Genomic DNA, 27,010 nt, shown 5'->3' with positions numbered 1-27,010 from the left:
GAAAATTATCTCTTTCCCACTCTCCCTCATCACCCAGTAACCTTCCCTGGAAGGTACATTATCAGCTTCTTGGGTATCCTTTGAGAGAGAATCTAGGCATTCCCAAGAATCAAAGTATGAGTGGAAACAACCCGAATGTCCATCAAGAGATGACTGGATAAACAAAATGTGACACAGCCATACAATGGACTCTTAGCCATAAAGGAATAAGGTTCTGACACATGCTACAACATGGATGAAGCTTGTAAACATTATGCTAAGTGAAAGAAGCCAGTCACAAAAGACCACATACTGTATGATTCCTCTTATATGAAGTGTCCGGAATTGGCAAATCCATAGAAACACAAAGTTTCAGAGGTTGGGAGACGTGGTAATGCGATTGACTGCTAATGGGCGATGGCTTTCTTTTGGGGGGTGATGAAAATGTCTGAAATCAGTGGTGATACCTGCACAATCTTATGAATATACTAAAACCCACTAAATTTTCAAAAAAGCTTTGCGAATATATATTTTTATCTGTCGTTATATGTTTTCTCTCTAAGCACCATCTTCTTTCGGTATTGTTACATGAATTCTGTAATTTTGTTTTCTTTGCATCAACGTAATCTGTGGAAGTCATCATTCATTCAGAGAGTCCACCTTCCCCACAATAAATAATAAACCATTCTGGGGAAAGAATAAAGGTACAGTCTTTGCTCTTTATACAAATCCCACATTATGCCGTAACAATTTTGTACCTTGCCTCTGTCACTTTCCAACTACCACGGAAATTATTCTTTATCAGGACCTATCAAGCTGTGACATTCTTCTACCAGCTGGGTAGTATGTCATTATATGCACACATGTATGCAAACCACTAGTTCTCAAGTGGGGGCAATGTGGTGGCCTCCCTGCCCAAAGTGCACAACTGGCAGTAATACCTGGAGACAAGGGGGGTGCTATCGGTATCCCGTGAGAAGGGGACGGGATGCAGTGGAACAACCTACAATGCACAGACCCCTGCAGCAAAGAATGATCCACCCCAAATGTCAACAGTGCCAAGGGTGAGAAACCTTGATTTAAACAGACCATGATTCATGAAAATTTAAATTATTTATAATATCTGCTTTTATAAATAATGTTGCATAATATTCCACCTTCCAGACATACAAAAATTTCCTTACATATTATCTCCACATATATAATCATTTCCCTTTTATTTTGGATACTTACTCTGTTCCTTTTTTTCTTTTTTTGACTTTTTAATATTGCACTGGAAGAAACATTTGCATAACAAGCCTCTGTTTTTATGTTGTTTTTGTTTTTGTTTTTTTCAGGAAATTATTAGACTCCTAGAAGTAGGATACTTGGATTAAAGGAGAAGAAATTTTTGCCCTGGAATTATAAGGGGTCTTATTGCTACTATGAATGGGACTGCCCCCCCCATTATATCTGGCTATTGCCTTTGGCAAGAAAGTGGGTGATTTTTGCATAGCTATTTTCTATCCAGCCATTTAATAAGAGGTTTTGGTTGATGTTCTTAGCATGGTGGTGCCAAGGGGTGTCCTGGGGGTGAGGGTGGCTTTAGCTTCCTTCCTATAATCTGTTAGTGTCACCCCCAATTCACGCCAAATAAATGTATATGCTAAAATCCACATGCTGCACTGTAACGGCAACTTCAGAACAAGTCCTGTGCCCTCCATCGTGCTCCAATCACATCACCACCCAAAGCTGGATGCAGCCACCGTGGGGTTTCCTTTTATTAGCATATTACCTACAAATAAATAATCTGCCCTCCTCCTTTCCAATAGCTCTCTTATTAATAGCGTCAAAGCTTCCAGAACCATATTCAATCGTGGTGGTGCTGGTAGACATTCTCATCGTTTTTCTCACAGTGACAGGAACATGTCAATACCTCCATGTTAGAGATGAAAGAGGATGTTCCTTGAACAACAGTCTTTCTGATGTTCAGAAAATATCCTTCTTTCCTAGTTTTCCTAGAGTATTTTGTTTCTTTCCAGAATGGATTTTTTTAAACGTTATGTTTTTATAATTAAATTTATTTACTTATTTATTTTTGGCTGTGTTGGGTCTTCTTTGCTTTGCACAGGCTTCCTCTAGTTGCGGCGAGCGGGGGCTACTCTTCGTTGCGGTGCATGGGCTTCTCATTGCGGTAGCTTCTCTTGTTGTGGAGCAGGGCTCTAAGTGCACAGGCTTCAGTAGTTGTGGCTCGCAGGCTCAGTAGTTGTGGCGCAAAGGCTCTAGAGCGCAGGCTCAGTAGTTGCGGAGCACAGGCTTAGTCGCTCCATGGCATGTGGGATCTTCCTGGACCAGGGCTCGAACCTGTGTCCCCTGCATTGGCAGGTGGATTCTTAACCACTGCACCAGCGAAGTCCCTCCAGAATGGATTTTGAATTCAATCAAGCTTTTTTTTTTTTCCCCCAGTTTTGATTCAACGATGGTACGGCTTGAGTTTCAAAGTGCAATGCAAACTAGAAAAAACAGGCCGCGTGGGAGACGGGAGGTTTGGGTCCAGTTTTAAGTTTTAGGTGTGAATCAACAGAACCCTACCCTTCCTCTAGAGGTATTGTTCAGAGGTTGCATGCAAACGCTGCTGGCTGCCAACCAGTAAACGTTAGTCTGGCTTTTCTGATGGGCACACCCTTAGAAACAGAGCGGGTTTGTTCTCCTGAACAAAATCAAAGAACCTGCTGAGGCTTGTGGTGGAAAACTTGATAAAACACTTCTGAGCCCAACTAAGGACAGAATGCAACAGACCATCCTAAAACATTCCTGCGAAGCAGGCAGGACGGTTCCTCCTAACCGTTCTTCAATTGAAGCAGAAATGATCAACCACGTTGGTTTCCCCAGGACAGAGGGGTTCCTAGGAAAACGGGCCTTTCAGTGCTAAAACCTGGAAAGTCCTGAGGCTATAATCTACAGGATGATTTTGAAAGGTACAAAAAGGTAGGGGAAGGGTTCATCAACAGTGTGTGAACTTGAAGCACTTCTCTTTCAGGCAAAATTAAACTTGAGCAGGGCGTGGATTAAAAAGGAAGAGTGTTGTGCGTTTTTTCAGATGGTTCTTTGTTCTGAGCATATAGAGTTGCCCTAAACAAAACAAGATATCAGGCCTGACCAGAAATAGGTAACTGCAAAATCATTCCACCCTTTATCACTTGGCCTTTCAAAACAATGCTCCCCGGAGTCCGAACTACAGGCAGGAAATACTGCTTGCATTTTCCCCTTTGTCTTGGGACCACCAGCTGTGCCTCCTCCAGGGCCTTCCTTCTTCCTCCACTTTTACGCAAGTTTTTAACACAATATATTTCGCTATCTAAACCCAAGAGTTAAGTTTTAGAAAATGATTAGCCATTAACTCAGTAAAATCAGGTTCTTGCTCCTAGCTCAAAGAGTTATAATATTTCTTGGATAAAGAAGATGTGGTACATATATACAACGGAATACTACTCAGCCATAAAAATGAATGAAATAATGCCATTTGCAGTAACATGGATGGACCTAGAGATTATCATACTAAGTGAAGTCAGTCAGGAAGAGAAAGACGAATACCATATGATATCACTTATATGTGGAATCTAAAATATGACACAAATGAACTTAACTATGAAACAGAAACAGACGCACAGATATAGAAAACAGACTTGTGGTTGCCAAGGTGGGGGTGGGGGAGGGATGGATTGGGAGTTTGGGATTAGCAGATGCAAACTACTATATATAGGATGGATAAACAACAAGCACCTACTGTATAGCACAGGGAACTATATTCAATATCCTGTGATAAACCACAATGGAAGAGAAATGAAGAAGTATCTATATCTATAAATACACACACACATATATATATAACTGAATCACTTTGCGGTACAGCAGAAATGAACACATTGTATATCAACTATACTTCAATTAAAAAAATAATAATATTTCTCGTTTGGAGGGTCATCTAGATAAGTGACTCCTAGGTTGAGTTGGCACCTGAGGTTCCAGGTGATACCACTGCTGGTTCATGGATCACACTTGGGGTAATAAGAATTTTGCAGGATAATATTCTCCACATTTCTTTGATCATGTATCACTATTAGTTTAAAAAAATGTGAGCAGGGACTAAACAACATATATTTAGTTCTGTTTTATATTCGTGTGTTAGTCCAGCATAATTTCAGTTTTCTTTAAAAATATAAACATGAGTTCTAATATTTTATTTCAGCACAGCACTGACTCATCTCGCACAAAGCCTATTTTGAGGACCATTTATCTTGATAACATACCCATTACGTTAACATGCAGTGCATGCTTGTATTTCTCCAGGCATAAGAAAATCACTGATCCAGGGGACCTATTCCATCTTTGCATAAGGAATTATTAAAAAGGGCTTCCTTCTATTAGGTTGTATCTATGCTTTGTATCTAAAGGTCTACCTTCGGGGGCGTGCAAAACAAGCCAAATCCTTATTAACACTATTTCAACTCCTATCACTGAAAAGGGCCTGATTTCCTTAATATGCAAACAGCATTTATAAAGCAGTAAGAATAATACCACCAACCCAACAGAACAAAATAGGCCAAGAATATAAACATGTATGGTAAAAAGATGTTTAAAAATGAAAAGAAGGGCTTCCCTGGTGGCACGCTGGCTAAGAATCTGCCTGCCAATGCAGGGAACACGGGCTCAAGCCCTGATCCGGGAAGATCCCACAGGCCGCAGAGCAACTAAGCCCGTGCGCCACAACTACTGAGCCTGCGCTCTAGAGCCTGCGAGCCACAACTACTGAGCCCACAGGCCACAACTATTGAAGCCCGCACGCCTAGAGCCCGTGCTCCACAAGACAAGCCACTGCAATGAGAAGCCCATGCACCGCAACAAAGAGTAGCCCCCGCTCACCACAACTAGAGAAAGACCACGCACAGCAACGAAGACCCAATGCAGCCAAAAATGAATGAAAAGATAACCAACCTTGCTCAGATAAGAAAAATTCAAATTAAAACTGATGAAGCATTATTGTTCACCTGTCAAAATGGCAAAGATAAAGAAAAGTTGGGTAAATATATTGTGTTGGTGATGTTGAAGAAAAACAAGTACCCTCATACATTGCTCTGGTATAATGTCAGCTGGTACAATTTCATGGCAGATGCTTAATGAAGCCATCAAAGATTCGTCTTTTTTTAAATACTGGGAAAATGTTAACAGTATAATGTTAGGGAAAAAAAGACACAAAACATAGACAGCATACCAGAAAAAAAAGTACTGGAAGAAAATACGCCAAAACAATAGCAATGCCTATTTCTGGATGGTAAGATAACAGGTGATTCCAACTCTGTTCTTTATACTAATTAGCATTTTCAAAATTTACAACAAGCCTGTAGAAAATGCTCCAGGGAGGAGGTGAGGAGAGCCTAGAAGTGGACCTGGTTTTGAACTGCAGACTATTAAAGTTCACAGTAAGAGACAGCTGAGTCCTTAGCTTACCTACACTCCTGGGGGAAACTGGTATAGTCGATTCCAGTTATTTACAGTAGTGATGTTCTATAAAGTTGCCATGATCACTGAATGAGCCAACACTGAACCTCTGCTCCTGGGGAAATACAGGGTCACGTTCCTGCGAGCCTCAAGTCACAACCAAGAATCAATATGTAACCTCCTGTTATGTGTGCTTCTGTTTAAAGACACCTTACTGAATATATATCGCTGACTCATTAACACTGAACTCACGGCCAGCAGCAGCGTAACTCAGGCCTGAAGCAAGAGTCTCTAACACACGTATTTTCTCCATAAGGCCCCTCACAGCCTTCTTGCACTTACGATCACTGGACAGCACTTCAGCACTATGCCTGGGGTGGGGGAGGCATTTAAAACAGCGAGATCACCAACAAAAAGCACAAAAATGTGGCACTAAATAGACCTCAAGAAGGACACCTGTTTGCAGTATGAGAGCTGAAACAAGAAGGCAGAGCATCGTCTTGATGACCCTCAGCTGAGAGCATGTGCACATTGGGCTGCTCTGCGCAGGTCCGCCGATGATGGCGCAAGCACCACAGTTACAAATACATTTAGTGAATAGGTGAATTCATGAATGTAGAATCTACAGATGATGAGGGTTGGCTACAGTTACAATTATACCTTTCAGGAAAATGCTTTACTCAAAAGTAAAGAGCCGAAAATCGATATTCTACAGCTGGACCCCTTCCCAGAGTAGTTTAACATTGAGCACTGTACAATTTATAAATTTTAACTTAGAAAGGAAATTAGGGACTTCCCTGGAGCGGGTTTGATCCCTGCTCAGAGAACTAAGATCCTGCATGCAGCGTGGTGTGGCAAAAAAAGAAAAAAAGGAAATTAAATTTTTCTTTCAATAATGGAAAGGAAAGCAATGTGTTACATCATTCATTTTATTTAATATATTCATCATCTTCAGCAGAAGCCATCTCTTTTCATTATTCAATTAAATTCAGCCAGGAGTGACTGAGAATCTCCACCAGGAGAACACGGAGATGGGCGGGATGATGTGAGCTGAAGAAACTTACAGTCCTCTTGGGTGTGGGAGGGGGAGGTTGAGGCAATTCCTCATTTTAATACAAAACAGAATACGATCGAGACCACCATAAAGATCTAACATGTATGAGTGGAAAAATCTAATGCTACGGTGGCCAAATGAAGGAGAAAGGGTATCCTCTCGGGACTGTCTGGAAAACATGATGGAGACAGTAATATCTGAAAAGATCTTGAAGGATTAGCAAAATGGTAGCTGGAGCTGTGGGATGGAGTGGTGAGAAATGTCCTGACACCAGAGGCAGAAGAGCACAGTCAGAACTCAGCATGAGTGTAGGCGAGGTGAAAGGCATGCCTTCCATTACTGCTGTAAAGCAAGGCACAGTGGCCCCGAAGTGGTCACAGAGAAGAGAACCGGAAGGCAAATGGCTAAGTGACAAATGGAAACCAGTCCAACGACCTTAATCCTTCATACTGTTTCCAGAAGCTTCTAGGCTTATTTTATTTTCACACTGCAGAGGTTAACTCTTTACCTGTCCATCTTTTACATCCTTAACTAAACCCCATACTGGAGGCAAGCAGGGGTCATGCCTCATTCTTCATTAGCCTCCCCTTCTTCTGCCTCTGCCCAGTTCCCCCAACACACAAACACATCCCAACATACAAAAGATCACCTGACACCATGCCTCATGTCGCCAGACATCAATAAATATTTGCTCATTCAGTAGTGGACTTGACAAACACACTAAGCCCTGGTCTGTTTCCTTAGAATACAGGTTTTCCTCAGGGAGCAGGTGACTGAACTTGGCTGGGAACTGTCCCTGCATCTTTCCCCACAATATCTGTGTGTGTGGAGAACGGGAATCTTTGAAAGGGCCCCAATATTATATTACACATTCTTATTTTCTCACTGAACTAAAACTGAAAAGAAGTGTTCAGCAGAATCTCTATAAACTTTACAGTTAAATTTGTAGATGTATATATTTGGCCTTAAAATTCTAATGTTTAGGCCACGTTCTGTTTCGGCCCCTTGATTCTATAACTCCTTAGAACTGAGTTAAATACTAATAGTGTTCTTGGATTGTCTTTTGGGGTTTAAAATATTATACTACATGAGATTAAACATTTCTGAAAATTCGTGAAGAGAAGCAGGCTTTTATATAAAAGTATTTTAATCACATCTTAAATTGTTTCTTCTACCTCCAATAAATTATTTTAATTATATAAATACTTTAAGAAGCCAATTCTTGCCTTTTTTAACTGCTCAGACAGGAATATATCCAGTGGCACAAATTCAAACGAATTCAAAGAAGATTAAACACAGTAAATATTTAAATTTGAATATATTTCATGTAAAATAGATATTACAATTCTGTTAACAACCAGCCTATAGCCAGGAACTTATAAATTAATTTTTGCCTATTATTCATTGCTCTTAAATTTGAATTTTCTATTAGAAGTGATTACTAATTTTAAGAACAGAGGTAAATTTTAAAATACACAATTTTGTGGTCAAATTCTTTTACTTACTATTTCAAAACCTCGGTGCGGGTGATCAGGAAATCCACCTGGTCTACTGCCTTTAAATTCATCAAACAGTAAAAATGGATCCAGATGTTTTAACTGAAAAAAAATAAATCCAGCAGATTAGATGTGCCTTTTAAGTCACGCTACTCGGGGCTACATTCAAGAAGAGATCTAGCAAACCTAATTAAAAATGATTTGGCTAATAAGCAATTTTTGCAATGCTAGTTGCTTTCAGGAAAGAACTCCTTACACACACACACACACACACACACACACACACACACACGGATACACTAAGTTAAACAGTTGACATTTTATGAGAAGTGGACAATTTATGATTGTCTAAGATCTAAATAGTCAAGCACAATTGAGATACAGTCTATATATAAACAGATTCATCACAGGGGAACAGACTAGAACATCAATTACTGTGCTGTGATGATAAATGCTCTGGAGAAAGACAACACATAGGAGCGTAGGGTGGGGTCAGGGAGGCTCTGGCCGGGAGGTGTCACTTGAGCTGGGTCCTGAAGCATATGTAGAAGTTAATCAAGAAGTGGGAGAAGGAAGAATGTTCTAGATGCAAGAGCAGAGAAGCAGCTTATTGGCAAACCTGAAAAACTGCGAGGAAACTACTCTACTGAAGCAAAAGATGCACATGGAATTATGATGAGAGATGGGCTGAGGATACAAGCCAAATCTTAAAGGAGTTTGGGTTTTATCCTGAAGGTGACGGGTTTTCATCAGGTTGACACGATCAGATCTAGAAAGACCACCCTAGCATACATGTGGAAGATGGTCTGGAAAAGGAAGAGACGTGAGGCAAAGAATATTCAGAAGGTGATTTCAGCAGTCCAGGCAAGGACAAAGGCCAGGACTAAGGCAATGGCAGTAGTGATGGAGAATGGGAAAAAGGAAGAGCATTAGATCCCTCCCAAATTTCTAGCCATGGGGCCTGGGAGGACAGCAGGGCCATCCAGAAGCACAAGAAACATAACAGAAGAAGCAGCCTTGAAGTAGTCATGGTGACTTCATTCTAGGTCACATTGAGTTTGAGATATGTATATAAATATTTATATAAATAGAACTATGAATATTCAGTGTCCGGTATATTGTGCAAAAGCTAGATGGCAAGTGAAGGTAAATCTTGAGCCCAAATTAGAGGTAGAAACAGACCTGGCTGACATCAGCGTATCTTTATGTTCATCGTGGTTATTCTTGGCCATTTGTTAGTCTACACAAATCTTAGAAAACTTAAAAACATATACAAACTAAAATGTTGGACTTTTGATTGGACTTGCTTTGAATCTATGGATCAATTCGACAAGAAATGACATTTACATAATATTGAGTTTTCCTACTCATAAACATGGTTATCTCCATTTATTCAGGTCTTTGAAAATGTCTTTCAATAGGATTTATAATTTTCTCCATACAGATTTTGCATATATTAAACATTTTTTCTAACTAACATACTTTTATAGCATTGTAAATAGTATTTTCATTGAGGTATAATTGACATATAACATTATATTAGTTTCAGATGTGGAAGGTAATGATTTTTTTTTTTTTTTTTTTTTTTTTTTTGCAGTATGTGGGCCTCTCACTGCTGTGGCCTCTCCCGTCGCGGAGCACAGGCTCCGGACGCGCAGGCTCAGCGGCCATGGCTCACGGGCCCAGCTGCTCCGCGGCATGTGGGATCCTCCCGGACCGGGGCACGAACCCGTGTCCCCTGCATCGGCAGGCGGACTCTCAACTACTGCACCACCAGGGAAGCCCCGAAGGTAATGATTTGATATCTGTAAATACTGCAAAATGATCACCACACTAAGTCTAATTACCATCTGTCACTACGTACTCTCTTGGCAACTTTCAGATATGCACTACCATAACCTGTTGAGTTTCTATGTACTAACAACAAACTATTAGAAAGAGAAATTAAAAAAACAATCCCATTTACAATTGCATCAAAAAGAATAAAATTCCTAGGAATAAATTATCCAAGGAGGTGAAAGACCTATACACTAAAAACTATAGGACACTGATGAAACAAAGTGCAGATGACACAAATAAAAGGAAATACATTCTGTGCTCATGTCCTGGAAGAATTAATATTGTTAAAATGCCTACATTACCCAAAGCATTCAATACAATCCCTATTAAAATCCCAATAACATTCTTCATAGAAACAGAACAAACAATCCTAAAGTGTGTATGGAACCACATAAGACCCTGAACAGAACCAAGCTGGAGGCATCACGCTCCCTGATTTCAAACTATATCACAAAGCTACGGGAATGTAAATAGCATTTTTAACTAATGTTTTTGAACAGTCTGCTGCTAAGGATTAGAAATGTGAATAGAGGGACTTCCCTGGTGGTAAGTGGTTAAGACTCCGTGCTTTCACTGCAGGGGGCACGGGTTCAATCCCTGGTCGGGGAACTAAGACCCTGCAAGCCACGCGGTGCAGCCAAAAAATGTTAAAAAAAAAAAAAAAAAGAAACGTGAATACAAAGGCGACTTTGAACACTGCTAAGCTCTTATTAATTTTAATAATTCATCTGTAGCTTCTTTTGGGTTTTCTTTGCAGACATTCATATCACCAGTATATTTATCAATAAGCTTTTGGCCAATAGTTCACAAAGTATTTTTTGCTTGCATTAGATTAAAGCTGAGGCAGGTTGCCATTTCTCTGGGTTTTGCTGGGCCAGGCTGGCCTCTACATGTCTTCTCATTCTGGGTCCCAAGATGAAACAGTGCCCACTCTCTAGGACGTGCTGTTCTCACAGCCAAGGGCAGGAGCCAAATGGTGCACAATCCCAGTTACATTGGCCCATTGGTCAAAGCACGTGACGTGGTCGAGCCCAAAGGCAGACAGGAGGGCACTTAAACCCGCCCTGTGGACTCATGGGTAACGCACCCAAAAGTGGGTGGGAGTGTATAATCTATTACAGGGAGGGAGTGAATATTTGGGAGTAATATTCCAACCAACAGCCATCAGCAAATAACTGTTTTCTGCCCTTTATTTTCAACCCTTATACTTTCTTTTTCTGTCTTCTTTCCAGTTGGCTCCTCTACAAGGACGCTGAGTAGACTAGATGGTAATAGGCAACCTTGCCTAGTCCCTAGTGTTACACAGATTGCTTTTTTTTTTTTCTCCCAGTACGTGGGCCTCTCACCGTTGTGGCCTCTCCCGCTGCGGAGCACAGGCTCCGGACGCACAGGCTCAGCGGCCATGGCTCACGGGCCTAGCCGCTCCACGGCATGTGGGATCTTCCCAGACCGGGGCACGAACCTGTGTCCCCTGCATCGGCAGGCGGACTCTCAACCACTGCGCCACCAGGGAAGCCCCAGATTGCTTCTTAAAGTTTCACTGGTAAGCAGGTTGTTTAATGTGGGTTTTCTGTAGATTCCTGTCATAAGGTTAAGGAATTTCCCTTTTATTTCTTGTTTACTGATTTTTTTCTTTAGCATAAATGGATGCTGACTTCTACTGAATGCGCTTTCTGCACTGATTGAGACATTATACATTTTGTCTCCTTTAATCTCTTAGTGTTGGTAAGTTATATAAACAGATTTTCTAACATTAAACCAAATTTGCTTTCTTCAGACAATCCAAACTTGGTCATGACATAATACCTTTTTATACATTGCCGTATTTGGTTGGTTAATATTTTGCTTATGAGTCCTGCAAAAATGTTTGTAAATGAGATGCAATTAACCCTTCATTTGCTGTCCTTGCCTGGTCTCGATAGCAAGGTAACGTGACTTCATGACGTGATTTGAGGACCCCCTGGAGCTTCATCTCCTGGAGAGTTTGTGTATTAGTGGAATTATCTGTACCTTAAATATCTCGTAAAATTTGTCTGTAAAATCTGGACCTGTTGCTTTGTAATAAACTTTCAAAATACTGATTCAATTACCCTACTAGCTATGAAACTATTCAGATTTCCTATTTTTTCATTCTTTCTCATTGTTTTTAGACTCTAAGAATTGCTCTAACTTCCTGTCAGCTCAGCTCATTAATTGTTAGGTTATTTATTTGTTTGTTTGCTTCTTTGTTTCAGGGTATCTACTTTGTCCTATTGCTAGAAATGAAGGTACCAAACCCTCTCTGTCTCTTGTCTTGACTCTCTTATTTTCACTTTCTGTGGAAAAAATATGCATACACACTTGCACACACATATGTATATACGTACATATAACATATAGTACATACACACACACGCACACAAATTCAACAAGTTACTGCAAGTTTTCTAGCCTAATCAAGTCTCAATTTCTTCACTTTAAAATATGGGCTGTAAGCCATGTAAAGCTGGGCCACTTTGTAAGCCATTTTAGCCCAGTGTTTCATCCAGTCCAATATTTAAAACTAAGTGGAAAACAATTCAAATATCTATTGAATTCTCTCAAAAATGCCAAAAGGGGCTTCGACTTAAAAGATTTCAAATCAGCCGTCCTCCTCTCCAATAAATGTCGCCAATGTTCCCATCGTCTCTCACTCTAACCCTTCAGATCTCCTGCAACCACGTGGAGGCAGCTCTTGCCTTTCCTCCTTCTCCCCCTCACCTTCTGAATTTATTCTTTTCTCTCCCACCAGTAATTCTCTGTCCTTTCCAGTGAAAATCAGATCTCACATCCTCTCGGTCTCATCCTGTCTCTCATAATTCCATTTCAGCTCAGTGAAGCCAGGAATGGAACTGGGGTTGGGAGGAGAGGCTGAAAATTCTCAGACTTATCATACACTGCTTCTTCTCACAGGATAATACACAGCTTGAAGGCCTGGAAACAATGAATGGAGAACACCTGGTCCAGGGCCTAAAGCAGGGCAGGTTCTACATAGATGGGTGGTATCTGTTACATTGGACCAGTTCCATAAATCTCTGAGACACAACTACTTGCCAAACAAAGGGTCTAGAGCCTCAAGATGGCTTTTTACTTCTACATTACTGTGGTTCTATGGTATTAAAATGTGGGTAAAGATGAGATCAAGAGATGTGCACTGCTTCTTGGGATCAGTTTCCTATGAGCAAATATGTCCTGCTGTTAACTAAATCATGAAAAGAAGAGGTTCCCTCTTTGCAGTACTACCCTCATCACCATCTGCCACTTAGAGACCAGTGGGTATTCACTGTTTGGAAAGTCCTATTTGTGACATCTGGATCGCATATCCAATGCTTCTGTCACCAGTCCATGACATATGGACACACACACAAAGAAAGGCAGCACAAGAAGCCTGCAGAAGCCAGGGGGCTGGATGTGGTGAAAGTCAGAGGGATGAACTGTTTATCTGGCTAAAGGATGGGGCACGTGTGTAAGAGACACTCTTCCTCCGACAAGCAAGAGTATCTGCATCAGACTATTGTCCTTAAGTGTTACTTGCAGGCTAGGCATTAGCCCTCACCAAAGTTCCTCACATTCTCTAAACAGTCAGCATGTATCCAAGAACATGTTAGAGAGACACCTGTTATCTGCAAGACAAGCTCTGAGACATATAAGAACTCTGACTTTTTCAAATGTCTTGACTTGGTCCCCAACTCAGTAAACTGATGATCTTTCAAAGTTTTTGAACGATATGAGAATTTCCTTTCCTTCAAACACTTCCAAATGTTTTAGCTGCCACCTTTGGTTGGCAGCTTCCAAGCTATTTCTTTGGATCTCTTGAGAAGGCCAGTTGAAACCTGTGGCCACCACCCCTCCGGCCTGTGGTGCTCCTTTAACAAAGCTCCAGCAGCCTGGCACTTTATTGAAATCAGAAAGCACCGGAAATAACTGCCAGGAATATCACTTCCTTGGGGACAGGGCCAACATTATGCTTTTCTATGATGCTCCACTGAATCTAGAATAATTCTGTGTACACAGAAGGTACTTCACCAACATCCCAAGTGGTACTTGTGCTAGGTCCCTAGCTTCCCTTGTAGGTAGGTGTGGTCATATGACCAAATCTGGCTAATGAGAGGAACTGGGTGGGACTTTTAGGGAAATCCCTCATAAAAGAAGATAGACAGCTGGCATATATCGTTTTGCCTTTCCTCTCTTCCTCCTTTCTGCACCCAAGGACAAATGGTTGCTACTGCTCTGACAGCGTCTTGGACCATAACGTGATACAGTAAGAATGCAGTAAGAAGGATGAACTAAGATAGAACGAGCATGGCTCTCTGGTAAGTGTGGGCTTCCAGGCCCACCCTGGACCACCTACTTTTGGATTGTCAAAAGAGAAACACAAATCCTTACAAACACAAACCACTGGTTTGGGAGGATGCTTTCTGTTATACACAACTGAGCCTAATCTAACTGATATAAGGGCAATAATGCCTGTTTTTTACATTATTTTTTCTTCTTTTAAATTACTGTCTCCGGAGAGGACCCCCCACAACCCTCCCAACACCTGACAAAAGGCCAGGCTACATCAAGATAATATGGCAGCAGAAAAAGGCAGAGGCCCCTCAAAGGTAGACTCCAACACCTCAGACTATCCCCTGGGCCTAACTCAGCCTCTAGAGTGGAGCCTGAGGGTAACAACGAGAAGGTAAAAGGAAACTGCCAACACGTAGTCCAGACTGAGGTCTAAATATGGCCTTGAATGGACTTGACCTGTTTCTCGATGCTCCTCTACCTTGACTCAAGGTCTAGAGACACTGCGAATGGAGAGCGCCATCTACAGGTCCTGCATCAACTAGGACCAAGGTGGTTTGATATTAAGAAACTCATAATTTTAACTGTGATAATGGGATTATAGTTATATTTTTTAAGTAAAAACTGAAATATTTCTGAATGAAATGAAATGATTCACTTCAAAATACTTTGACGGAAGAAATGGATGGAGACCAAGATTGGAAACAAGACTGCCCATGAGTTGATCACTGTGGATGCTGGGTACCTGGAGAGTCATTATACTATTTCCTACTTTTCTACGTTAGAAATTCTTCCTAATAAAAAACATATACAGGCATACCTTGTTTTATTGCGCTTTGCAGATATTGTGTTTTTTAGAAATTGAAGGTTTGTGGCAGCCCTGCGTCAAGTGTCTATCGGTGGCATTTTTCCAACAGCGTTTGCTCACTTTGTATCTCTGTGTCACACTTTGCTGGTTCTCACAATATTTCACACTTTTCCACTGTTATTCTATTCGTTATGGTGATCTGTGATCAGTGATTTTTGACGTTACCACTACAACTCACTGAAGGCTCAGATAACAGTTCACATCTTTTAGCAATAAAGTATTTTTTTAATTAAGGTGTGTACATTGTTTTTTTGGACACAATGCTATTGCACACTTAGTAGACTACAGTATAGTTTAAACATAAGTAATTTCTGTATGCACTGAGAAACCAAGATAATCACGTGACCTGCTTTACTGCAATATTCGCTTTATTGCAGTGGCCTGGAACTGAACCCGCAACATCTCTGAGGTGTCACTGCACTGACAGTGGTCCAAGGAAAATCACATCAGCAAGGACTGTCTGGTGGAAGGGGAAGTGGGGCATAGAGGCAAATGCAGGTGACGGGTGGGTTTCCCTCCTGCTGGGAGCACAGAGGAACCACCCGCCAACATCATGCTGTGCAACCATTTCAATTCCAGCTTGGGGCTGTCCCGACCCATACACAGTTGTTTTTTTTGTTTTTTTTTTTTGCGGTACGTGGGCCTCTCACTGTTGTGGCCTCTCCCGTTGCGGAGCACAGGCTCCGGACGCACAGGCTCAGCGGCCATGGCTCATGGGCCCAGCCGCTCCGCGGCACGTGGGATCTTCCCGGACCGGGGCACGAACCCGTGTCCCCTGCATCAGCAGGCGGACTCTCAACCACTGCGCCACCAGGGAAGCCCCATACACAATTTTAATGGAAGGTGCCAGCCAGCCCAACTCCATCTTGTTTACCATTCATCACCGAAAGAGCACTATGAATTCCTCCACCTCCACATTTACAGTCACAGGGAACGTGTCACCTAGGGCCACTAACATCAAACACTGTTGCAAATTCTACACTAAAACAGCTCTGGGCTCCAGGTTTTTTATGAGATTTTATTTTCTACTGACAGAGCCTTGGTGCAAAAAGTTTGAAAAGTAACCACCTTGAAGTGAGAGTGATGCTTTCCTTCTCTGCTGATGGGAGGGTTGGGGTCCATCTTTCTGGCAAGCTGGCAGTGTGCGGAGCGCTAACAAATAGGGTAACAATCTAAATGGTCAAATGCAGGGCCAGCATCATCAAAAAGTCGACAAATAATAAATGCTGGAGAGGGTGTGGAGAAAAGGGAACCCTCCTACACTGTTGGTGGGAATGTAAGTTGGTGCAGCCACTGTGGAAAACAGTATGGAGGTTCCTCAAAAAACTAAAAACAGAGTTGCCATAAATGTCCCTCGACAGATGAATGGATAAAGATGTGGTACATACATACAATGGAATATTACTCAGCCATTAAAAAGAATGAAATAATGCCATTTGCAGCAACATGGATGGACCTAGAGATTATCATACCAAGTGAAATAAATCAGACCGAGAAAGACAAATATCATATGATGCCACTTACACGTAGAATCTAAAATATGACACAAATGAACCTGTCTATGAAATAGAAACAGAATCACGGACATAGTTAACAGACTGGTGGTTGCCAAGGGGGAGGAGGTTGGGGTTAGCAGATGTAAGGTTTTATATATACGGAATGGATAAACAACAAGGTCCTACAACATAGCACAGGGAACTATATTCAATATCCTATGATAAACCATAATGGAAAAGAATATAAAAAAAGAATATATATATATATATATATATATATATATACGTATGTATAACTGAATCACTTTGCTGTAGAGCAGTAATTAACACATTGTAAATCAACTCTACTTCAATAAAAAATCTTTTAAAAATTAAAAAATGTAGAGCCAGGAGTAAGAGAATAATGGTATGCTCATACTCTGGAATATGTCACAACTACTTAAACGGTGTTTACAAAGAATTTATAATAACATGGGAAGTCCTTTTGCTACCCTCTTTATTTTTTATTTATTTATTTTTTTGCAATATGCGGGCCTCTCCCGTTGCGGAGCACAGGCTCCGGACACGCAGGCCCAGCGGCCATGGCTCACGGGCCCACCCGCTCAGCTGCATGTGGGATCTTCCCGGACCAGGGCACGAACCCGTGTCCCCTGCATCGGCAGGCGGACTATCAACCACTGCGCCACCAGGGAAGCCCTTGCTACCCTCTTAAATGAAAAACTAAGGACACAAAATTCTTTATTCTGTACAACTAAAATATTTAACTATACAGACAAAAGGAAACACCCTTTGTCTTAACAGTGATTAAACCAGAGTGTTGGCATTAGGAATGATTCTTATCCATTTATTTTTCTTTAGGATAGAGGCACACCTGGGGCATGGCAGATCCTTTGCATTAGTAAAATGCAGAGGTCTTTAAAGCATAGGTTTTCAGCCAGGGACTCTTTTTTATTTTATTTTATTTTTTTTTTGCGGTACGCGGGGCCTCTCACTGTTGTGGCCTCTCCCGTTGCGGAGCACAGGCTCCGGACGCGCAGGCTCAGCGACCATGGCCCCCGGGGCCCCGCCGCTCCGCGGCACGTGGGATCTTCCCGGACCAGGGCACGAACCCGTGTCCCCTGCATCGGCAGGCGGACTCTCAACCACTGCGCCACCAGGGAAACCCAGCCAGGGACTCGTAACTGTGAACCATGGATAGAATTCAGGTAAACTTGGCTGGGGGAAAAACACACACACACACACACACACACACACATTTTTATTTTCACTAACCTCTAACTGGAGATTTTTTTCTTCTGAATTTTTTTTTTTTTTTTTTTTTTTTTGTTTTGTGGGCCCCTCGCCTCTCACTGCTGTGGCCTCTCCCGTTGCGGAGCACAGACTCCGGACTCGCAGGCTCCCGCGGCATGCGGGATCCTCCCGGACCGGGGCACGAACCCATATCCCCTGCATCGGCAGGCGGACTCTCAACCACTGCGCCACCAGGGAGGCCCACTTCTGAATTTTTTTGTAGTAAAACAAACATAACGTGAAATTTACCATTTTAACCATCTGTAAGTATACAATTTAGTGGCATTAAGTACATTCACACTGGTGCGCAGCAAGTCACCACCACCCAGCTCCAAAGTAAAATGTAACATTGCCTTTAATTATGGATGTAGTCAAAGAACCACAGTAATTTACCAGGACCTGTGACTTTGCAACCAACCGAAATCAAAGCTCCTTTCATATCACATCACAGCTGTTGCAGGTATACCGAGCTGCTGTTCATGCCCCTCACAGAGTTGAAATTAGGTAGTTACGAGAACTGCCACCAGATCTCCTTATTGAAAGTCACTAGAGTTGTTATTTAAGTTACTAGATTACAGATTTGTTCTGTAATATTTTGCTAACCGTATTTCAGTACAAAGGTTTTCCTTTGGATGTAATACCATGCCTAAGCCCCACCCCCACACAGCCCCCAGGGCCTTTTCCAGCCCTGTGGGTCCTGAGCATTGGCCCCACCCACCACCCAAAACTTGCCCTTGCTTAGGCCCCGCCCTCCACAGCTAAGGCCTTCCCCCCACCCTGTCTTTTTTTTTTCTTTTCCCACCTCCTCTTTTTTAACTATTGTGGTACTGATTTACCTTCTACTTGTTGATTCATCTATATTTTTATTTTTACATTCTTTATCACATTATCTGTTAGCTTCCTAGTCTAATTTTATCTTTTACTTTGTCATTGTTCTTTTTCTGCTGCCCCACGCAGCTTGCGAGATCTTGATTCGCAAGCCTGGGGTCAGGCGGAAGCTCCTGTGGTGGGAGCTCCGAGTCCGAACCACTGGACTAACAGAGAACCTCAGACCCCAGGGAATATCCATCAGAGTGAGGCCTCACAGAATTCCTCATCTCAGCACCAACACCCAGCTCTACCCAATAGCCTACAAACTCCAGTGTGGAAAGCATCAAGCCAAACAACCAGTAAAACAGGAACACAATCCCACTCATAAAAAAAAAAAATGAGACGGCAAAAGAATATGTCACAGATGAAGGAGCAAGGTAAAAACCTGCAAGACCAAATAAATGAAGAGGAAATAGGCAGTCTACCTGAAGAAGAATTCAGAGTAACGATAGTAAAGATGATCCAGAATCTCGGAAATAGAATGGAGGCATGGACTGAGAAAACACAAGAAATGTTTAACAAAGGTCTAGAAGAACTAAAGAACAAACAAACAGAGATGAACAACACAATGACCAAAATGAAAAATACACTAGAAGGAATCGATAACAGAATAACAGAGGCAGAAGAACGAATAAGTGAGCTGGAAGACAAAATGGTGGAAATAACTGCTGAGGAGCAGAATAAAGAAAAAAGAATGAAAAGAATTGAAGACAATCTCAGAGACCTCTGGGACAACATTAAACGCACCAACATCTGAATTATAGGGGGTCCCAGAAGAAGAAGAGAAACAGAAAGGGACTAGGAAACTTTTGAAGAGCTAATAGTTGCAAACTTCCCTAACATGTTAGGGAAGGAAATAGTCAATCAAGTCCAGGAAGTACAGAAAATCCCATACAGAATAAATTCAAGGAGAAACACGACAAGACACATATTAATCAAACTACCAAAAATTAAATAAAAAAATATTAAAAGCAGCAAGGGAAGAGCAACAAATAACATACAAGGGAATCCCCATAAGGTTAACAGCTGATCTTTCAGCAGAAACTCTGCAAGCCAGAAGGGAGTGGCAGGACATATTTAAAGTGATGAAGGAGAAAAACCTACAACCAAGATTACTCTACCCAGCAAGGATCTCATTCAGATTTGATGGAGAAATCAAAACCTTTACAGACAAGCAAAAGCTAAGAGAATTCAGCACCACCAAACCAGCTTTACAACAAATGCTAAAGGAACTTCTCTAGGCAGGAAACACAAGAGAAGGAAGAGACCTACAATAACAAACCCAAAACAATTTAGAAAATGGGAATAGGAACATACATATCGATAATTACCTTAAATGTAAATGGATTAAATGCTCCAACCAAAAGACATAGACTGGCTGAATGGATACAAAAACAAGACCCGTATATACGCTGTCTACAAGAGACCCACTTCAGACCTAGGGACACATTCAGACTGAAAGTGAGGGGATGGAAAAAGATATTCCATGCAAATGGAAATCAAAAGAAAGCTGGAGTAGCAATTCTCATATCAGACAAAATAGACTTTAAAACAAAGACTATTAGAAGAGACAAAGAAGGACACTACATAATGATCAAGGAATCGATCCAAGAAGAAGATATAACAATTGTAAATGTTTATGCACCCAACATAGGAGCACCTCAATACATAAGGCAAATGCTAACAACCATGAAAGGAGAAATCGACAGTAACAAAATAATAGTAGGGGACTTTAACACCCCACTTGCACCCATGGACAGATCATCCAAACAGAAAATAAATAAGGGAACACAAGCTTTAAATGACACAAAAAAACAGACAGATCTAATCGAAAATTATACAACATTCCACCAAAAGTGGCAGAATACACTTTCTTCTCAAGTGCACATGGAACATTCTCCAGGACAGATCACATCTTGGGTCACAAAGCAAGCCTCAGTAAATTTAAGGAAACTGAAATCGTATCAAGCATCTTTTCTGACCACAATGCTATGAGACTGGAAATCAATTACAGGAAAAAAACTGTAAAAAACACAAATACAAGGAGGCCAAACAATACGTTACTAAATAACCAAGAGATCACTGAAGAAATCATAGGGGAAATCAAAAAATACCTGGAGACAAATGACAATGAAAACACGACGATCCAAAACCGATGGGATGCAGCAAAAGCAGTTCTAAGAGGGAAGTTTATAGCTATACAAGCCTATCTCAAGAAACAAGAAAAATCTTAAATAAACAATCTAACATTACACCTAAAGGAACTAGAGAAGAAGAATAAACAAAACCCAAAGTTAGTACAAGGAAAGAAATCATAAAGATCAGAGCAGAAATAAATGAAATGGAAACAGAAAACAATAGCAAAGATCAATAAACCTAAAAGCTGGTTCTTTGAGAAGATAAACAAAATTGATAAACCATTAACCAGACTCATGATGAAGAAGAGGGAGAGGACTCAAATGAATAAAATTAGAAATTAAAAACAAGTTACAACAGACATGGCAGAAATACAGAGCATCCTATGAGACTACTACAAGCAACTCTATGCCAATAAAATGGACAATCTGGAAGAAATGGACAAATACTTAGAAAGGTATAACCTTCCAAGACTGAACCAGGAAGAAATAGAAAATAGGAACAGACCAATCACAAGAAAGAAATTAAAAATCTTCCAACAAACAAAAGTCCCGGAGCACATGGCTTCACAGGTGAATCCTTTCAAACATTTAGAGAAAAGCTAACACCCATCCTTCTCAAACTCTTCCCAAAAACTGCAGAGGAAGTAACACTCCCAAACTATGAGGCCACCATCACCCTGATACCAAAACCAGACAAAGATACTACAAAAAAAGAAAATTACAGACCAATATCACTCATGAATATAGATGCAAAAATCCTCAACAAAATACTAACAAATAGAATCCCAAAACACAATAAAAGGATCATACACCATGATCAAGTGGGATTTACCCCAGGGATGCAAGGATTCTTCAATGTACGCAAATCAATCAATGTGATACACCATATTAACAAATTGAAGAATAAAAACCATATCATCTCAAGAGATGCAGAAAAAGCTTTTGACAAAATTCAACACCCATTTATGATAAAAAAAACTCTCCAGAAAATGGGCATAGAGGGAACCTACCTCAACATAATAAAGGCCATATACAACAAATCCACAGTAAACATCATTCTCAATGGTGAAAAACTGAAAACATTTCCCCTAGGATCAGGAACAAGACAAGGATGCCCAATCTTGCCACTATTATTATTCAACACAATTTTGGAAGTCCTAGCCACAGCAATCAGAGAAGAAAAATAAATAAAAGGGATATAATTTGGAAAAGAAGAAGTAAAACTGTCACTGTCTGCAGATGACATGATACTATACATAGAGAATCCTAAAGATGCCACCAGAAAACTACTAGAGCTAATCAGTGAATTTGGTAAAGTTGCAGGATACAAAATTAATGCACAGAAATCTCTTGCATTCCTATACACTAATGATGAAAAACCTGAAAGAGAAATTAAGGAAACACTCCCATTTACCACTGCAATAAAAAGAATAAAATACCTAGGAATATATCTCCCTAGGGAGACAAAAGACCTGTATGCAGAAAACTGTAAGACACTGATGAATGAAATTAAACATGATATAAACAGATGGAGAGATAGACCATGTTCCTAGATTGGAAGAATCAATATTGTATGTTGACTACAGTAAAATGACTATACTACCCAAAGCAATCTACAGATTCAATGCAATCCCTATCAAATTACCAATGGCATTTTTTACAGAAGTAGAACAAAAAAAATCTTAAAATTTGTACGGAGACACAAAAGACCCCGAATAGCCAAAGCAGTCTTGAGGGAAAAAAACAGAGCTGGAGGAATCTGACTCTCTGACTTCAGACTATACTACAAAGCTACAGTAATCCAGACAATATGGTACTGGCACAACAGAAATATAGATCAATGGAACAGGATAGAAAGCCCAGAGATAAACCCACGCACCTATGGTCAACTAATCTAAGACAAATGAGGCAAGGATATACAATGGAGAGAAGACAGTGTCTTCAATAAGTGGTGCTGGGAAAACTGGACAGCTACGTAAAAGAATATGAAATTAGGACACTCCCTAACACCATACACAAAAATAAGCTCAATATGGATTAAAGACCTAAATATAAGGCCAGAAACCATCAAACTCTTAGAGGAAAACATAGGACAAGCACTCTTTCACATAAATCACAGCAAGATCCTTTTTGATCCACCTCCTAGAGTAACAGAAATAAAAACAAATAAATGGGACGTAATTAAACTTAAAAGCTTCTGCACATCAAAGGAAAACATGAACAAGACAAAAAGACAACCCTCAAAATGGGAGAAAATATTTGCAAATGACACAACAAAGGATTAATCTCCAAAATACACAAAGAGCTCATGGAGCTCAATATCAAAAATACAAACAATCCAGTTAAAAAATGGGCAGAAGACCTACATAGATATTTCACCAAGGAAGACTTAGAGATGGCCAAGAGGCACATGAAAAGATGCTCATCATCACTAATTATTAGAGAAATTCAAATCAAAACTACAATGGGGTATCACCTCATGAAGGTCAGAATGGCCATTATCAAAAAAGCTAGAAACAATAAATGCTGGAAAGTCTGTGGAGAAAAGGGAACCCTCTTACACTGTCGGTGGGAATGTAAATTGATACAACCACTATGGAAAACAGTATGGAGGTTCCTTAGAAAACTAAAAATAGAACTACCAAACGACCCAGCAATCCCACTACTGGGCATATACCCTGAGAAAACCATTAATTCAAAAAGAGTCATGTACCACAATGTTCATTGCAGCTCTATTTACAATAGCCAGGACATGGAAGCAACCTAAATGTGCATCGACAGATGAATGGATAAAGAAGATGTGGCACACATATACAGTGGAATATTACTCAACCATAAAAAGAAATGCAACTGAGTTATTTGTAGTGAGGTGGATGGACCTAGAGTCTGTCATACAGAGTGAAGTAAATGAGAAAAACAAATACTGTATGCTAACACATATATATGGAATCTAAAAAAAAAAAAAAAAAAAAATGGTACTGATGAACCTACTCGCAGGGCAGGAATAAAGAGGTAGACATAGAGAATGGACTTGATGACATGGGGTGGGAAGGCGAAGCTGGGGTGAAGTGAGAGTAACATCGACGTATATACACTACCGAACATAAAATAGGTGGCTGGCGGGAAGCAGCAGCATAGCACAGGGAGATCAGCTCGGTGCTTTGAGATGACCTAGAGGGGTGGGATAGGGAGGGTGGGAGGCAGGCCCAAGAGGGAGGGGATATGTATATGCATATGGCTGATTCGCTTTGTTGTGCAACAGAAACTAACACAGTGTTGTGAAGCAATTATATTCCAATAAAGATGTATTAAAAAATAAATAGAAGTAAAAAACATTTTGCTGAGAAGGAATGGATAAAACATTATTCTGAGAATGAACTGATGGTTTTCAGCAGACCTCCAAAGGGGTTCACAAGACCAGAAAAATTGAGAACTCCTCAGATGTGTTTCTGACAGATGGAGTAATTAAAGTATTAGCTACCCTCAACATACAATAATGGGTTTGCTGACGGGTATTCGAATTCCCCTGTTGGCGATGTGGCCTAGTATAAGATGACACCACGGCCACAATGTTTGACAGACCTCAAGAGACATTCTCAGATGAACAGGAACCTAACGGTGGGAAGAATATGAGAATATCAGAGCAGAATTTAAGAAGAGGAACAAACCAGCCTCACTTTTCAAAAAGAATCCATTTCCCTAATATACTTCTTCCTTTATTCAAAAATATTTTTTGGAAGATGAGTTCAGCATCACTAATTAGGGAAATGCAAATCAAAACTACACTGAGATATCACCTCACATGTATCAGGAAGGCTATTATCAAAAAGACAAGAAATGACAGTGTTGGTGAGTGTGTGGAGAAAAGGGAACCCTCGTGCACTGTTGGTGGGAATGTAAATTAGTGCAGCCACTATAGAAAACAGTATGGAAGTTCCCCCCAAAATTAAAAGTATAACTACCATACGATCCAGCAATTCCACTTCTGGGTATTTATCCAAAGAAAACAAAAACACTAACTTGAAAAGCTGTATGCACCCCCATGTTCATTGCAGCATCATTTACAATAATCAAAACATAGAAACAACCTAGGTGTCCACCGACAGATGAACGGATAAAGAAAATGTGGTGTAAATATACAACGGAATATTATTCAACTACAAAAAAGAATGAAATCTTGCTGTTTGCAACAACATGGATGGACCTTGAGGGCATTCTGCTGAGTGAAATAAGTCAGAGAGGGAAACACAAATACTGTATGATCTCACTTATATGTGGAAACTAAAAACAAACAAGCTCATAGATACAAAGAACAGACTGGTGGTTGCCAGATGTGGGGGTGGGGTGAGCAAAATGGATGAAGGGGGTCAAAAGGTACAAACATAAATGAGTCATGAGGATGGAATGTACAACATAGTGACTATAGTTAACACTGTACTGCATATTTGAAAGTTGCTAAGAGAGCAGATCTTAAAAGTTCTCATCACAAGAAAAATAATTATGTATGACGACAGAAGTTAACTAGACTTGTGATCATTTTGCAATATATACAAATACTGAATCACTGTGTTGTACACCTGAAAGTAATGTTATATGTCGATTATACCTCAATAAAAAGAAATCTGTTTTTGGAATCTGGGGCTGGGCACTGTATTCCTTGGGCAGTAACCACCATTTGATGACCTTTCTATGTGTATAAGATTTTCTTTTCCGCCAAGTCCCATGTCTCCCATAATTTTCAAATAAAACTGCTCTCTAATGTGGAAAGATATCTGCCTCACCTACAATCACCTTCTCTGAGGGAAGCCCCCACTTACCTCCCACCAAGAGGTCCACAAAGTTGGGTCTCAGGGGTGTCTCTAAGAATTCAGATCCCTGACAATGGCTGACTGGCGCAGGGTAGAGACCTGACCCAAGCCGAGCCGGTCGGATTCTCCCTCCTGGGAATTTGGGATGGGGCCCCAGTGTCTCTCCTTGGTGCTTTGACCTGTGGGCATATAAGCCCGGGGGTATCAGGTGGGTGTGTCTGGTGATGTGCACACAGAGGCTGACAGATAAACCCAGGATGGGACATGGGTGTGCAGAGAGGGGCACAGATGTTTCAGCTCAGGACCACTGGATCCATATTACAGAAACCCCCTTGGGACTGGAGCTGCTCCGGGGAGGACCCCAATTGCTAAGTTTAGAGTTGGTTCCTAAGGCACCCAACAGGGCAGCTCGTGATGGTCTCATGCCCTCTCTTCCCAAGTTTATCCTCAGGGTCCCACCAGTCCTTTCTGCAAAAAAGCAGGAAACAGCCACCCAACCAGCCAGTGTACCTCAGGTCTGCCGACGCTTCTGCGGACCCGTGCTCCAACCCCTTCCCGCTGCTCGCGGCTGAGCAGTGAGAGGGTAACCTTTTTGGACCACGCCATAACCAAGGCTAAAAAGAGAGTGTTCTGAGGCTGAGCTGTAGACGACAGAGGGCAAGAGGAGGAACAACAAAACAGAGAAATCATCAAGGAGGGACCACCCAAGGACTATAAAATATAGGATACGAAATTCATACCTGCCCCCAGTATTAACAGCTACAATTTTTAAATTGCTTACTCTGCGCAAGACCTGGGCTAGGTGCTTTAAAACAACCATAAAGATGGTGAACGCGTGGGAGTACTAACTAGGTTCCCAGCACCCTACTAATGATTTACAATGTTTAGCGGGTGTAGTCCTACGACCACCTTTGACGAGGGTTAGTGATAACAGCTCCGTTGGGCATTTACTAAGGACCTCTAATGCTCACTTTATCTGCTTTACATGATTGAAATCCCTCGACCTCCCCCCTACCCCGCGCTGCCCCATGACGGAGGTGCTACCTTGAGCTGAGAGAGATCTGTGTGGAGACACAGGGAGCACGGAGAAAAACCAAGAGGTCTGGGACTCTCACCTGAACATGCCAAAGACCTTGACATTGAAAGGGATCTTTGAGGGTCATCAAATTCAAAGACCCATCTATCCCTGAAGCTCAGGGTCAACTTAAGTAGCAAGAAATCTTGGAGCTTTCATGCGAAGCAGAGCACAGGAAACTCATGGAGGAGGTACCCTTGACAGCGCTATCCACATTTCGGCACCCAACCACAGACCCAATCCAAAAGTGTTTCCTCTTTGTGGGTCGAAAGCCTACTCAAAGGCATATCACAAAACAGGTATAATCAATCCCC

The 27,010-nt window shown here is 41.1% G+C and overlaps 1 protein-coding gene across 1 annotated transcript in view; it reads right to left on the bottom strand.

Annotated features, from left to right (window-relative positions):
- The window catches only part of PIR (pirin), a 98,573-nt gene extending 72,346 nt beyond the window's left edge, over nt 1-26,227 (bottom strand). Inside the window, 2 exon segments of the mRNA XM_007472047.1 lie at nt 8,017-8,109; nt 26,132-26,227. Coding sequence (XP_007472109.1) covers nt 8,017-8,109; nt 26,132-26,227 — 189 coding nt within the window.
- Between the last annotated feature and the right edge of the window lie 783 nt (nt 26,228-27,010).

This window comes from Lipotes vexillifer, unplaced genomic scaffold (assembly GCF_000442215.2).
Source record: "Lipotes vexillifer unplaced genomic scaffold, Lipotes_vexillifer_v1.1 scaffold169, whole genome shotgun sequence".
Classification (NCBI taxonomy): Eukaryota; Metazoa; Chordata; class Mammalia; order Artiodactyla; family Lipotidae; genus Lipotes; species Lipotes vexillifer.
This window is presented reverse-complemented; position numbering and strand designations above follow the sequence as displayed.